At 40.9% G+C, this 16,730-nt stretch overlaps 1 protein-coding gene across 1 annotated transcript in view; it reads right to left on the minus strand.

The window, feature by feature from the left end:
• Nucleotides 1–16,730, minus strand: part of CNST (consortin, connexin sorting protein) — a 64,149-nt gene that overhangs the window by 13,152 nt on the left and 34,267 nt on the right. The window contains exons 7-9 of the mRNA XM_072141187.1: nt 14,842–14,863; nt 14,671–14,749; nt 4,570–5,366 (exon numbers count right to left, since the gene is read on the minus strand). Coding sequence (XP_071997288.1) covers nt 4,570–5,366; nt 14,671–14,749; nt 14,842–14,863 — 898 coding nt within the window. The remainder of the gene's footprint in view (nt 1–4,569; nt 5,367–14,670; nt 14,750–14,841; nt 14,864–16,730) is intronic.

The following is a 16,730-nucleotide window of genomic DNA, read 5'->3' on the forward strand; positions in this document are numbered from 1 at the left end:
CTCTCTGCATCCTCAGTATCTGCACTGCACTCCCGTACGGGCCATGGCCGAGCCTCCCACTGTGAGCACTCAGTGCCTCCAGCCACCAGCGCTGCTCAGATCGGCCTCAGCATTATCAGCGTTCAGGTAGAAACAGACAGGAAGCAAAGCCCACTACTGTTTGATGTATGGTGACCCTGTGACCTAGCTGAGGAGGACAGCATGGTAGGAGTCAAGCCCTGTGTGTGCAATTAACCCTTTCAGTCTTGACTCTGACAGAGTCGGTTGTGGTTTTTTTATGCCCACTTTCTGCCCCCTGCAATGTTACCTGTGTGCCACCTGTTCCACCACTCCCTTCCTCTTGACCTCCTATCTCTTTGCCATGTACAACCACCTAACTATATTTGCCAGGTCACCTTGCCTCCAAATTATGTCCCTGCTGCCATTCTATCAATGCTTCTCACATTAACCCTGATGGTGCATTCACACAAGGCACATTTATTAAAGTGTCTGCGACAGTTTTCTGTCTGACTTTGCACTGAAAAGAAGGTGCAAACTGCTTGTACATGTATTTATGAAGTGTCTGCGACAGTATTGTGTCACGGCAGCTGTGTCCGCTGTACCACAAAATCCTGCACAAAACAGGGTGTTCTGGTGCAGAGTCGGACCGTGCTCCATATTTTTTTACTGCGTCTTGACCGAATTATGTCAAAGGTGCATAAAAAAAAGTTGTTGACACTCCCCGAGCAGTGCAGGGGGCGTCAGATTCATGAAGAACGCGCCCCAGTTTTGATGAATCTGCCGCACTTGTGAGGAAACTGCACATAGCACAGGCTTCTCTACTTTTGATAAATGTGGCCCACAGTGTTTGGACATATGGGTAAGAACGCATGTGTTTCTAATGTTACCATGTGTTTGGATGCTTTCAAATCGTATTCTTTCATTGTTAGAAATGTATGCAAATGTGAAAGTGTTAACACAGCTGTTTACGTGTCCAGCAATGAAGAAAAAGGCTTTCAAAGCAGCCAAACACATGATAACATGTAAAACACATAGTGGGGTTAGGAGAGGGGGCAAAAGTGGGGCCATAGGACACGTTATCTGCCACAAAATTTGGGAGCTATAGCAAAGGGGCCCACTGAGGTTCTGTTGCCCAGGGGCCTACTCAAACCTAGAGCCGGCCCTGTGCCGTTGTGTGTGTGTGCGCTGTGTTGTGTGTGCGCTGTGTTGTGTGTGCGCTGTGTTGTGTGTGTGCGCTGTGTTGTGTGTGTGCGCTGTGTTGTGTGTGTGCGCTGTGTTGTGCCAGTGAGTGTGTGTGTGTGTGTGCGCGCGCGCTGTGTTGTGCCAGTGTGTGTGTGCAGTGAGCAGACAGATGATTCTTTTTGTATAAATAGCATCTATTAACATTATAAACACCTATGAGATGTGTATATGTATTACCAAAATTTTCATACTCCTCATCGGCTAAAAATACTCCTCAAAAATGGTAAGAGGAGTATTATTACCCTTCAGTAAAAATGTTAGTGCGACCTCTGCATGTGTCTTCAATGGTAAAGTTCAGGCCTTTACAACAGAGATTCAGGCAGGCACACAAAAGTCTAAAATCACCCCCATAGTCTCTTGTCAGGTTGGAAAATACCTCCATCACATGAGGGCTAGGTATGTAACAGGAGATAGCCATACAAGAGAACCCTTTCATGCCCTTTTACCACGCGAGTATCACCATCATCAAAGTCTTGTGTCACTGCTGCAGTGGATTGTGGTGGTTGTGCCTTCTGGCTTCTCAGCTATATTTGGAAAAACCATGGAAGAGGGAAGTTTTTTGACGGATATAAAGCTCCTACCAAAAGAGCGCACTCTATTAGGTGAACACTAGGTGTCCCTGTAGGGACCCGATGGCTTTCTTAATTCTATTACCTTTATGTTTAACTGCACCCTAATTAGGTTATCTATGCCTTTTTTATGTTAAAAAGTGGCATAGAGGGGCTTAACCTACTCAGATGAGACTCCCTACAATATATTTAATAGGGAGCCGTTCAGAAGCCAGAATACGGTCTCTTTTACTGAGCTGAATCTAATGATCCAGCTCCCTAAATAGAGTTGGACTTCGAACACTACAACTGGTTACTGAGGGTATAGTATTAATGCAAAGAGAAGTGACTACAGCAGACTACAGCAGTGACTCATAGCAGAAAGAGGTCCGTGCAATAACCCATACACCACTGAACAATCCTGGAATATTTTTTCCCCCACAGTTCTGCAGCTACTAACAACATACACATTGGTATGGCACAGCTCTAGTGGCCCAGTACCAAATACGGTCTGTAGATTTGTATGGTCAAAAATGCTGACAAATTCTTTGTGGCCCTTTATATGGTTACTTGTTAAATCTTCTAGATATATAGATAAAAACCCCTGCTGTAACAGCAAAGAGTGTGATATTGATGTTCAGAGACAGCCGGCATGACACGAGAGGGGTTCATTTTACACTTATGTGTATCATATCTACAGGTGTGAGCATCACAAAATATACGTCCTGTTCCACAAAGGCTTGGCAAAACCCATACAGACATTAGCATTATACAGTTACCATACCGGACACGTAGGATGACAGGGACTGTGTGATAATGAAAGCATCTTGTACAGAATATGTAACAGCTTTACATAAGTGCATTCCTAGGTCAAGCTGTCCACACATACAAATGGGATGAGATCATATGACTAGTAGAAGAGATGTTCTTCCACTTGTGTTACTACTTACACGTGGATGTGATCTGCTGAGCAATGACACAATAATAATACACGTCATGGGGAAATGTTCCAACTTCTCTTGTCAGAGAAGAACAGAGCATTTATAAAAGTTACACGCGGTACAAATAGTGTATTAACGGGGTTCTCTAGGATACTGATGCGGATGAACAATCCTTAGGATAATAAGATAATCTTAGCGCAGCCTTAGTGTGTGGGACGCAGTCACCTGGGGACAGTGATGACATGAAGTACAGGAATGGTGAGCAGTCTATCTGAAGTCACTGAAAGTCTGCATTATGTGGGTTGCTTCCCATTAAGATCAATGAGGTTTCTTATTAAGTAGTTACTGACAAAAGAAAAAAAAAATGTTGTTGGTCACTGGGTACAAAATGGCCACTAAGGAGTTCACTTGACTTACACCCCCTTGGCTTGTATCCTAAATGCTGGCATTATCCCTACAAACAAGACTGACAAGTGGCAATGATGTACAAATAGAAGTTATTTTTTTAGGTATGGGCACATCTGTGTACAACATAGTGATAAGAGACCCTCTTGTTTCCTACAGAGCACTGATAGAGGCCATCAAATAAAGAAGTGGTTCTTTATTTGGAGTTTCATTGTTGTTCCCTATCCAGTAAGGCTAGGATCACAGGGTGTTTTTAGTGCATGCGGAAGATACCCGCCGCAAAAAGCTCTTAAATGTATACGCCAAGAATTTAAATGATGCAAACAGTGTCTTTCTACCCCGCTCACTGCTGCGGAGGCAATGAGGTCTATGGCAAGTAAGTGATAGGAGCTAAAACAGCAATAAAACTGAGTAAAGTAATTTTAAAGTGGTTATTGTAATGGGGTTAAAATTATCTTTATTGTGTAAACATCACTAGGGGATTAAAATGTGAGAACTTTCTTTCATGGGCAAACCCCTTTAAGTCTGATGAAGAAGGACTATAGCTTATTGCAAGGCTATGCTGTTAGGAAAGCTAAATAAGGTCAATAAAAGATAGGCCGCTAAAAATAACAATGTGAAGAACTTTTGAAAGTCTATGGTAAATTCTGTGCACCTTCACACATTATTACTGTTACATCATGGATATCATCGATGACTATGCAGATACTATGCTTGAGTTATAATTAATTATATTGGCTACACACTGAATTTCTGGTCTGTAAAACATCTTTGTGTATATACAGACCTATAGTAACACATGTTTTATAGACTGTATAGCAGACATCATGGAATTGAGGACACAAATTTATGAAGGTCTCCTTTTCCATCTCCTGCACTCACATATAAAGACAACTCATAATTTTAATTCTTGATAAATAAAAAAGACCTGAGTGAATCAGATGCAACTTTTTACAAGTACATCAACCTGGCTGTAAATACAATGAATATGAACTCCACAATTCACACCAGAACACCAACAAAGCAAAGCAAAGGAATCAAGTTATTAAAAAATACCTAAATATTTTAGAATAATATGAGCAAGTACTCATTTTATTTAGGTCCGTTTTCTGCAAATGTCTCCAACTTTATGAAAATAAAAGTGTTGCCTGGACAAATTGGATCATGGACTTCTTAAAATCTATGTGTCCATTTCTTCACTTTACCAAAAACTAGAACTGAAAATGTACTAATGAACATTTAACAGCATACACAACTTTTTGTGGAACGACTGTTGTGCTGGATACAATAGTTTGGCCCATAATGTTCTCCAGGTGTAGAATCCATTCACCCAAGGTGCATTTTGCACAAGCATTAGGTAGACTTAAAAAGTTTATAAGAATAAAACAACAACCAGTGCAAGCAGAAATAAACCAAGAAACCCAACAACTTACCTCCTCTATCTCTATTCTTTTGGCCAGTTCGTCTAGCGAGAGGAGGTTATCCCCCAAAACAGACTCCCCTGGGCTTGGGGACATTTCTTCTTCAGAATAAGTCTCCTCCTGGAAGTCCAAGTGAGCCAGGAAATTCTCACTGTCTGTCAGGTTCCCGTTGAGGAGACTTGCTATAAACTCAACTGTTGCCTGACGCTGTGACTTGCTGATTTCTTCTGGGCATTTCTGGTTAGCACTTCCTTTTAGGCACAGTCCTGTGTCACCTACTTGGCTTTCTGTATTAACACTCTTTTTTGTGCCTCCATCTCCTGCGGATGAGTAGCAATCCTCTGAGCTGCTGCTGATAGTTTGGATGAAACTCGGGCATTCTAAGGAACTGCTCCCTCCCGTGCTGCCATCCTCACAATCTGGAGGAACTGGCGATGCTGTAATAAATTTGTCTACCATTGGGTTATCGGCTTGTTCTTCTGTCCTGTCCTTGGGGAGAGCTTCTATTTCTGACACATTATTGCCGCGTGGTGTTGCTTCTGGTTGCACAAGGTTGTTATTCGTCCCAGCATCCCCAGAAGGAAAGCTGCTACTAGGATTAGCCCTGCCTCCTGTCCCTGTAGACTGGGTAGATGACTCCAAGGTTGTAAACGGCTGCTCTTCCATGAGGCTCTTCCCGGGCACAGGCTGATGCTCTGCCACCCTAGTCAGGTTGCTTGCTGTGCTGACATCAGGAAGGGAGTGCTCTGTCATCTCTGCCACGCCAGGCTTCCTGCCTGCTGATGTTGAGCCAGATCCACTTTCTCTATCTGAACAGAAACAGGAAAAGAGTTTTAGTTTCTTTATAAAAGAACTCTGCCCAGCTGCACACCAAGTGCAGACCGCATTGTTTAGGGCACATTGTATCCCAAGGTAGCCATGACTAGACCAACGCTAAAATTAGAAATCAGACAATGAATAAATAATGAGTATCCTCTCTCTCCTCCTATGCTGGCACGTGTCATTGGTACAGATGTAAGGTAAAGTACAATTAGCAATGACACACTACAGGATCATCCCCGCAGCAGGCACTTGCTGTACAACAGCTGTAGAAAAATGTGCTCTGCCCTCCCACTGCTTTCATCATGCCTGCACTACTCAGTCCATCGGAAATCAATACTGCTGTCAGATGCGGATGGGGCACAGAGCAAAGGTCAAATTAAATGGAACAAGAGCAATATTATTGGTTCCATGTCAACTAATCATAGATCATAAGATAAAGCTTCATAGCACATGATATTAACCAAAACATTAACATTTTTCACTCTTCTTTTCTTTAGAATTCAGTACTTCAAATATCTCTAACTACTCTAACTAAAGACATTTAGAAAGCAGCAGATGAAGACAATAGTTTACTGGATTTAGGTTTTTATAGCTTTTCTTTTGCAACAAATTGTGATTTCTAGATTTAAAAAAAAAACAAATCTTTGCTTTTCAGATGAGTTTATGAATACCATTCTTCCCATTAAAGGGGTCTTTTCAAGTTTAAAGGAAACCTTTCACAAATACAGCTAGAACCCTATTAACGAAATGTCAATTATGTAATTTTTTTTTTTTTACAGCTGTCATGTGGCCAGGGTGATGTAATCTAAGGTACTTTTATCTTATAATATTTCCAAAGTCTACCCCATGTATGTATCTGATCACAAGATGTCAAAGCATGCCTCTATGGAAGCATTGGGAGTACTAGAAGTCAGTGGGGCATGTTGTGATTTTGTGTGATCAGAACATACATGGGATAGATGTTAGCGTAGCTGGGTAAAGCAAATGTTAAGGAGTAAATGACCTTAGATGATATCACACTGGTCATATAACATAAAGGGATCAATGATGTAACATAACTCTCTCTCTCAACAGTCCAGCAAGGCATAGTTTAAAACATGTGACAAAGCATTTTCTACATCTCTCTAATAATAAGTAAAACAGAACTGTAAATGTCTGTAGTCAAATATTAGCAGAAGCCCCCCCTCCCCAAGTACTAATTCATTAGAGTAGGGTATCATAGCAGTGAGACCTGTCAAGCAGGAACAGGGGGACACGGCAATGCAAGTGAAAATACTCCATTAATATCATTGGACTCACCTCATGTAAGTTGCATACAAGTATAGAATGCTTTTTAATAATAGTTTTTTATGAAGTTTTTATTTTGGGTGCCACTACTGTTTACTATGTAGTGGCAGCCTAGGTAACAGCAAGTCAGACCTCATTCACTACTAAATAAATCACAAGTAGGGGTGTAGTAGACTGCAAAAACCAGGGATAATACACACTTTACCACTCACCACACATGCGACTGTTAAGGGTAACTCTTCTTTCAGTTGTATTCACAAATGCTACCAATAACATGCTGTTATAAACACCATAATAAAAAAAAAACAACTTTATCAATTTGTAAATAAGTCCAAAGACAAATTAAAGCAGCATCAAAATTTGTGCCATGTTTGGAAGAGTGTGCTGTCAAATCAAGACAAATGGAGTCGTGCAGGGCAAGAGAACCACCTAATAGACACAGGTGGCGCAGTAGCCTATCCGATAAAAGTTAAACTACTGCTAAATCAAAAGAAGCGATCCTCTTCATCTTAGGATACTCCACTCTACTGACATTAAGAACGGTATTCTTTGCGCTCTTTCTGCACTTAATTGGACCATTTACCGGATTTGGTTTAAAGAAGACCGCTCACCAGAATTCTACCCCTCACATCAGAAATACCCGCTGTTAAAGGGTTAAAAGTCCTCTTGATGTCACCTAAAATTATCTGCCTCTGCGGACGTTTTTTTTCTGATATGCAAAAAAGCAGACAGAGTAAATTCTGAAGAGAAAAGTCACACTTTCTCCGGGCTGACAGTGAACCATGCCACTTCATTTTACTGACAGCTTTACGTTTCTTCAAATCTTACTCTGGGTAGACAGGAAGTCCTCTCTCTGTCCACTTCCTGTCCTTACCAGAATACGGTCCCTCTCACTGCATGGTAAATTTACCACTGGTGCTAGAGCAAAAAAGGAAAAAACACAGGCACTTCCTGGTGCAAATAAATATGGTTTAACGAATGTTTGTGAATTACAAACATATTGTGCTCACCTCCGGTAGTGCAGGCAGACACAACACATCAAATCGTGCATGGGATGCTGCCTCATACTTGCCGGAGGAGTTCTCCCAGGTATAGAAATGCCAGAAGTATATCCAGGGTAACAGAAGGGTTCCAGAGTGATTCTTTTTTTCACTTTGATATCCATGGGATGAAGAAACCCTTCCGCTACCCTGGATATATTTCTGAAATTTACCACTGAGCACCCCGTAATGGCGCCCATCACTGCACTGCACTTTTCAACAAAGGCTCAGTGGGAGGGCGAGTAAGGTTTATTGTGCGTACTCTTGATGACAGGTTCTCATTAAGGATACCTGACATTCAGATGACCCCAGTTACAAATGGACCTCTGTGGTCACTTAGACCTCTGAAATTTTGTTATGCAAGGTGTCTGCAAAAAAGTTATAGTTAACCCTTGTTCCTTTGACAGCCCAAAACTATGAAAATCCAATTATCACAGTGAGTGTAAAAAAATATACTTTGCCTGTAGTTACATTTAAAAAACATACCAGTTCCAACTTGCATACAAATTCAAATTAAGTACAAACCTACAGACCCCATCTTGTGTGTAACCCGGGGACTGGCTGTACGATATTAAAAAATATTTCCCCTGTAGTATTATAAAATACCAGTGATATTGTTTTTTCATCATATCCACTGTCTGTCTGAAACAATCTTTTAAAAACAGCAACCTTAAAGTGTAACTTATTTTTTTTTATTTCAGAAATGAATAGAGCAGGTGATAAAAGTAAACTTTGCAATATACTTCATTAAGCAAAGCAGCTTCACATTGTCTTTTCTACTTTTCCTCCTGCGGCGATCAGCCGAAAGCCTTTTGAGGTCCCTCCACTTCACATAGATAGAAGACCAACGATTAACTTTTTCCATACCTAGAACATAACTCCCTTGATGATTCAGCTCTGTAAGGAGATCTATCCAGGGACTGTCAAATCCATGTGTGTAGGACTGCTAAATAGGACCCTGACTGCCTCTTCTAGGAGTCCTGTTAAACTGTTATATCAAAGAGCTTCCAAGATAGGGGAGCACAAATTACCTAACAGGTTCACCTTCAATTCAGCAACACAGCATTTGACTGATACTTACCAGCTGACACCAGAACTGAGACAGAGGGACACAAAGACATATTCCACAGGTAAACACAGGTGCAGTAGCAACAATTCTGCGGAGATCCAACCTATGTCTGCTAGAACATGATTGATCAGGATCACCTATAGAGTTCATCTGGAGTAAACAGGGAAGGCAGAAGGCTGGGCATATGGCTCAATACATTCTGATGCCTCAATCTCAATGTATCATAGGGCCAGTGCCTTGACGGCAAAGATTATCGTTGTGACATTAACAAATACCAACACAATCCTGTTATTGCCAACCCCTTTTGTATTCAGGATACATTTTCAAGCAAGTCAAGGGGTCCAGACACAAGACACATGACTTGCTGCCCCAATCCTAGCAGAAACAAGAGCCTGTAGCACTAGTGTAGAGGGAGCTCAGGGCATGGAACCTGCGTGATTAATGTTGATCTTTTTAGGATTAGGAAGAAAACACCAGCTGCTGTTTCTGACTTTGTATCCAGTGTAGTCATGGTGTTAGCAAGCAAAAGCAGTTGCTGAGCACAAGAGATAGTAACAAATAAATTGATGCTTCATGTTGTGGAATAAGGTAATACAAATAGCTTAACAATGATTATTCGCTCTATAATTAAGAGGTGTAGAGATTTCATGGCTTCATTCAACAATTAGCAAACAACTAAATTTATTTAAGAACAGATAAAAGTAGACAATACATTGGGGGCATTCATTAAAAGAACTACTAATAATCTAAATTTTGTGGGGGGTGCATGTTGCCACTTTGTCCTTTTTCCAATGGTAACCAAACTTATGGAAAAAAGGGAGGAGCACAGTGGGAATAAATGTGTGGTAGGGCTCCCACAGATTTCTGTGAAACATGAACTAGTACGATTTGTGATTCACTGAAGAACCACTGAAAAGCCCTTAGGCAGTGCTCCGTGCTGCTAAACGGTCTAATCCTGGTGCATAGGACCTTCCAAATTGCAGAAGACGCTGGAGTCTGTCTTGCACCAGCGACAGATCTAATCGTACACAATTATCCTGTAATTTCATCTGCTAACCAATGCAAGATGGATAAGACATAAAATTTAAAGTGCAGAATTGGGCCACCCCCACTAAAATGGGCTCCAGCACCTCTCTGAACTTGTTGCATGCTGTTCATTTAATCCAAAAAGAAAGCAATTTTTAACATGTGAAAGGGTAAAAAAAAAAGCATGGACGAGAAGAAGCCTTATCTAGTCATTCACTCATTGCCCTAAATAGTGTCCTAGAAGGTGTGACAGACGTGTCTGATTTTCTGATGTCAGCCAGTAGGTTTCCAGAACTGCCAGATAAATATTGCTTGATGAATGCTGCTCCTGTTCCTCACAACTAGTTAAAGAGAACCCGTCATGCAAAATAACCCCCTAAACTAAATATATTTTCATAAACTGCCATTAGAAAGCACCTCTATCGCTTCATTGTCCCTCTACATGCCTGTATACTTAAGCAATGAGGTCCTAAAGCTGTGTGAAATGTCCAATGAGTCATTAGCATATTCAAGCTGTCCAGCTTATTCATGAGTGGGAGGCACAGCCACACCCCCAGTGACTGACAGCTGCTCCATGTAATGGCTGCTCCATGTGCTTGTTGGTGGCCACGCCCCCTGCAGCCTGTGTGTGCATGTGTATGTGTATGTGAAAGATACAACAGCTCCAGGATGCAGCCACGTTATAGCAGAACATGCCAGGTACTTGTGTAGCTGATGTCTGTGTCTCTGTGTATTAGGTGGATGCAGCATGTCAGCAGATGCAGCACAGACACTAGCAATGCTTTACTATACATTACACACAGACATGAGCAGCGGGAGGAGAGGAGAGGGGTAACAGGGGTGACATCACTGCCTCTGACCATGTGACCTGCCTCATTTACATAATAAAGAATAGATGATTTTATAATGATTAATGTATGAAATAACTAGATAAAGGCTGGGATGGGATCCTTGTGAGCTGCTCCAACAGGTAGTGGTGACAGAAATAGTGACACAGACCTGATGACAGGTGTCCTTTAACCAATTCCCCTCACCGTGCTGCCTTATCACATCATAATTCTCATGCTAGTCAATTAGTGATAATGCAGTGTCAGAAGTCCTATTTCTGTATGATGTAAAAACTTAAAATGCAATGTAATAATTTTGTAGGTTCTGACAAACATATGGGTCAGTTACCACTGGTTGAACATGTTAATGGGCAGCCAGGCCCAACTCTGCAGACACCCTGCATCATGCTCACTGGGATGTGTCTTCTTAGCACGACAGCTGGGGGCCTTATAATGGCTCCCAGGTCTCTCCTTAACACATAACTATTAAACACTGCCAGAGGCGGTCTGTCAGTAAGGTAAATTAGAGAAAAAGTAAAAAATAAATCCTCAAATAAATTAAAAAAAAAAAAACAACAAAAGTTTACAAATTTGTGGTCTCTAGACCTGTATGGAAAATGCTTATTTCATTTAAACTAGGAGGATTTAACACTTTCTGTGCATTTATTTATCAATTTAAGATTTCTGTTAGTTATTAGTTAATTGGAAACCAACATCCAGAAGCCTAAAAGGTCCAAGCACTAAATCTACAAAGTACATTACAAAATTCCATATTTTCTTTAGCGCTATGAATAATTTAATGTTCTGAATGTGGAAAACTCTGGATAATGAACACATCATTGTTGGAGGCAAGCCTCTGCCTGCATTGATTACCTTGTCCTCAATCATTATGTAATAGCCTGGAATGACATAGTGTACCCTCTAGCACACATACAATTTCAAACTACAAGGTAGAAACAAGTTCTGATATTACTCACTATTTCCTCAATCATTTCCATGAGGTTCACTACATGTGATGCTAGTAAATCAAGGGTATTAGGAACTGAGAGGGTTACACAGGCATTTGAGAGGTGGAAATTGTCCCACTGCTCTATTCAGAGGGAACGATTCCCAATTTTTAATCTTGATAAAATAACCCATAAAGATATAAATTTTAGGGTAGATTTGATGTATTAGTATTGATTACTATAAATGTGTTTTTATTACTTACGAAACTGTTGGTCCTTAGTACATCAGTTAGTATGACACAAACCCCCAGGGAGAGGCTGAATGATATTTCCTGATGTCCTGGTATACAGTGTTATATAATATAATGTTAACTGTGACCAATAATCCAAAATGGGTTTAAAACGTGAAAATGATATCTGAAGTCATAACTTTTGTTACATTCATTGTGAGATTATTTATATAGTTTGTCACAATTGTGTGATATTTATGTGTACTTTAATAAAAGATATGCAGAGTTGTATGTAAATAAATCTGTGCCAAATACAGATACAGGGAGTCCCCGGGTTACATACAAGATAGGTTCCTTGGGTTTGTACTTAAGTTGTATGCAAGTCGGAACTGTATCATTGTAGTTCCAAACAAATTTTTTTTGTCCCAGTGACAATTGGATTTTCAAAATTTTTTGCTGTAATAGGACTAAGGATTATCAATAAAGCTTCAATACAGACACTTTACAGCTGATAATTGCAGCCTGGGACTATAGTAAGCATCCATAAATCACATTGGGCAGAGGGGTCCCTCTGTAACTCGGGGGTCGTCTGTAAGTTGGGTGTTCTTAAGTAGGGGACCACCTGTACCTGCACACAAACCAAGTTTCTTTGCTATAGGAATGGAGATGGGGTTCCTTGAGAGCAGACTTTTTTTCTGGGGTTTCCCACGCAGCTTTATTATATCTGCACTGTGTTATCTGCTTCTATATCCAGATTTGCTTTGAGCATTAAAATGATTTCGCTTGGATGAATAAAAATCAATAAAAGCCAAGTCTTAATTTCCACTTTCAGAAAGGCATAGATATAGATCGTTTCTAACTCTCAATAACATTAACAGGCATCTGCAAATAGCCTGCCTGGAAGAGACTGCTGCTATCATATTGCACTTGGTGTTCTGTCCAAGGAGTTATCGGGGGATAGTAAGTCTAATCTGATGGGATGCTCAGTAAGGCTTCCTAGCTGTGACCTTTATAATAGAGACCTGGTTGTAACCTGGTCACTAAAATTCCTGGGAAATATTCTACCCATTATAGACCAGTACTAAAAGGTCCAGAGATAGAAATGGATTTGGAAGAGAACAACTAATCCTAAACCCTGCCCTTCTCTGTTACTCTTTCCAGGTCACCTCACAGTACCAACAGATCATAAATAAATGTGGTCAATTTATTTATTTACAGGCAGTCCCCGGGTTACATACAAGATAGGGTCTGTAGGTTTGTTCTTAAGTTGAATTTGTATGTAAGTCGGAACTGTATATTTTATCATTGTAATACCAGCCATAACTTTTTTGGTCTCTGTGACAATTGGATTTTAAAAATGTTGGGTTGTCATAAGAACCAAGATTAACACTAAATCTTCATTACAGAGACCTGTGATAACAGTTTTAGATGTTTATTGTAGCCTAGGACTAAAGTACAATAAATTACCAATATCCAGTGGTCCGTTTGTAACTAGGGGTCGTATGTAAGTCGAGTGTTCTTAAGTAGGGGACCGTCTGTATTTATTTCAATTTAGTGGATGATCATCGGGATTACAAGTCCTCTGCAGTGGTATAAAGTGTATTTCCTTTTTTGTGAAGTTATAGGATCTCTTTTTCATATGTTGCACTTAGTTCAGCGAGTTTGTTGAGTAAAGTTTTATTTTATCCAGGGGATAAGACACCATCACAACACCTAATCTTGGATTCTAGAATCAAGACCCCCCTGGCAGTGGTGGATTAAGTGTCCCATGGTCCCTGTGCTGTTCACACATCTAGGGCCCCCCAGCGTCCATACCAACCTTGTGCCCCAAGGCCTAATTTCCCCCGCCCCACGACACCACCACAGCCCGTACTGGCCCACCTTAAATGAAATGTCCACAGCAGAGCCCCCCTTCTCCTCTTGTGGCCTTCTACCCACCACGTCATAGTGTATGACTGTGAGGAGGAAAAGGAAAAGCCACAGCTGCTGGGCTGGGTAGATGAAGCTGAAAGGAGAGTACAGGAGGTCCCCTACTTAAGAAAAACCTGACTTACAGGCGACCCCTAGTTACAAATGGACCTTTGGATGTTGGAAATTTACTGATCTTTAGTCGAAGACTACAAAATTCAGCTGTAAGAGTTATCTTTGGTCACAGAGACCAAAAATTTTTTGTCTGGAGTTACAATTATAAAATATACAGTTCCAACTTACATACAAATTTAACTTATTAACAAACCTACTGAACCCATCTTGTACATAATCTGGGGACTGCCTGTATAGCAGTTTTTTTTTAAACCAGACAATCTTCATATAGAGCCCGAGTATGGGTGGATGTAGACCCCTGGGAAGCCGAAGGCCCGGCCGTCCACCTATATCCGCTATCTGAAGATCTGCCATTGCCCCCTGGCCTCTCATAGGTTTATCTCACAAGAACATGGACTGCTGTGCACAATCACTTGCAGAGTCATGTCCTGGCTCAGTAAGCTCTTGTATACCATCCAAGTCACATATGAAATGGAATGGTCATTCCTAAATTCCAGTGGTACAAAAAGAAAATGTGTGTTCTGGCATTGTGTGTGGTGTGCGAACAATTATTAGAGCCATCACAGGAACATAACAAAAAAATTGTATCCACTGAAAGTAAACAAAGGAGGCTCGGAAAGAAATCCAAGATCTCGAAAACAGTAAGGAATTGATAACGAAAGTGAACATTTTCAGTACACAATGAGGTAACATGCATTTTTTTTTAAAGAGAAAAACACAATTACAACAGGGTTAGTCCATTCACACTACTGCCACACCTATTGTTCATCTGCAGAATAACACTTGTTACTGCAACAAGTTATAGGTAAAATGTATACATACCTGGACATTCGCCATCTACATCATGTACATCTGATCCCTGTAATTGATTGAAGCTTTGAATTTTGTCTGAAGTAGGGAACTAGAACACAAATAAAAAAAGGAAATTCTGTCAAAAAAAACACGAATGGACAAGTAACTTGAAAATAGAAGGCAAAGGAGAAGTGCACTTACCTCCCAATTTGAGGCCTGAGGGCTGTAGGGGGGAGAAAAGATACAAACATTAATCATTGGATTTTCTAGTCTGCACTTAGAACATTGCACAGTAACTGGGACAGATACTACACATTCTCAATTTACCATCTGGGGTGTACACTGTAAAATTGTCTTGTGTTATTTGTTTCTCCCCACAAAAAAAAAAAACCTTTCCATCCATGAAGACAACATATTAATTTTGAGATCACATTTAACATTTCAGATTTATGAGTAACCACTGATTTCATAACGTTTTTACATAAATTAATGTTTGTGTTGTTTATATTTGTTAATTGCAAACATTGTAAGTATTTTTCAATAAACATTGTAGATACCGTATTTGAAATCAAAACATATTTAAAGGACACCTATCATCAGGTCTCTGCCACTATTCCTGTCACCACTACCTGTTGGAGCAGCTCACAAGGATCCCATCCCAGCCTTTATCTAGTTATTTCATACATTATTCATTGTAAAATCATCTATTCTTTATCATGTAAGTGAGGCTGGTCACATGATCAGAGGCAGTGATGTCACCCCTGTTACCCCTCCCCTCTCCCTGCTCATGTCTGTGTGTAATGTATAGTAAAGCATGGCTAGTGTGTGTATGTCATCTGCTGACATGCTGCTTCCTCCTAATATACAGGAGAGAGACACAGACATCAGCTACACATGAATCTGACATGTTCTGCTGTAACATGGCTGCCTGGAGCTGTTGTATCTCTCCTAAACATGACGGGTTCTCTTTAAATATGTTGTCCTGCTTTCAATATACAAATAGTGCTCCCTAATGTGCTGTGTTATATACATTGTAAACAGCACTAATCCAATCAGAGTACAGGTTACTACTAGATCTTGAGCTCTGGCTGGATAAGTGTGGACTACAGTCTATATGACACAATGGGGGTCATTAACTAAGGGGCCGATTCGCGTTTTTGCGACAGATTAACCAAATTTTTCTGTTTTGCGCCGATTTTCCCTGTATTGCCCCGGGATTTTGACGCAAGCGATCGGATTGTGGCGCATCGGCACCGGCATGCACGCGTCGGAAATCGGGGGGGGGGGGGGAAGGGGTTCAATGGGCATGAAAAAACCCGACGGACTCGGAAAAAACGCTGCATTTAAACATGCCGCTGGATCGCAAATGGACCATGTAAGTAAATCTGCCCCTATACCTTGGCCCCATGCACACAGCTCTATTGGGGACCGTGAACTAGCTGTACAAATTGTCTGCCCTCATAGAGGTCTATTTCATTGGGGTACAAAGTGTGTCACCGCACCGCGACCAAGCTATAGAGCTGTAAGAATACGTCAGGTGGATTCTTTACGTATCCTTTCAACGGAGGGCAAGGACATGTCCTCCTGTTCTGTCCCATCCCCCTTTAAGCGATGGTTGTGTCTCCTGAGTGCCTTAACTGTCCTTATATGGACAGAGGCATCACTGAGGGCGGGAAAGGACGCCATGCAGTTACATCTGTCCTCCATAAGCTATTATCCACTAAGTATAAACATTGCTTTGCAGTTGGAGTGAAAAGAACTGAGCATGTAATGTAGAAATCCTAGGCTCATGTACCCATTATACTTACTTTCAGGGGCGGACGGGTCAGGATGGACATACTCCTCAAAGGTAACAATGCTAATTGTGTGTCTCGACTACTTTCTAGCACAGCTTTGATTACATTTGTCAGCAAATTGTAGTACAGTAGGTCTGCTATAGACACTTGTCAATGCACACTTACTTACCAATGCTCTGACCCACTCCTCTAGTAATAAAAACCTTTTTACTTTTCTTGCTCCTATACACGAACTATAAGAATTAACAGTGTACTTGCTACCTTATATATACAACCCCTGGGCAGGTGCTGGTG

Source organism: Engystomops pustulosus, chromosome 3 (assembly GCF_040894005.1).
Source record: "Engystomops pustulosus chromosome 3, aEngPut4.maternal, whole genome shotgun sequence".
Lineage (NCBI taxonomy): Eukaryota > Metazoa > Chordata > Amphibia > Anura > Leptodactylidae > Engystomops > Engystomops pustulosus.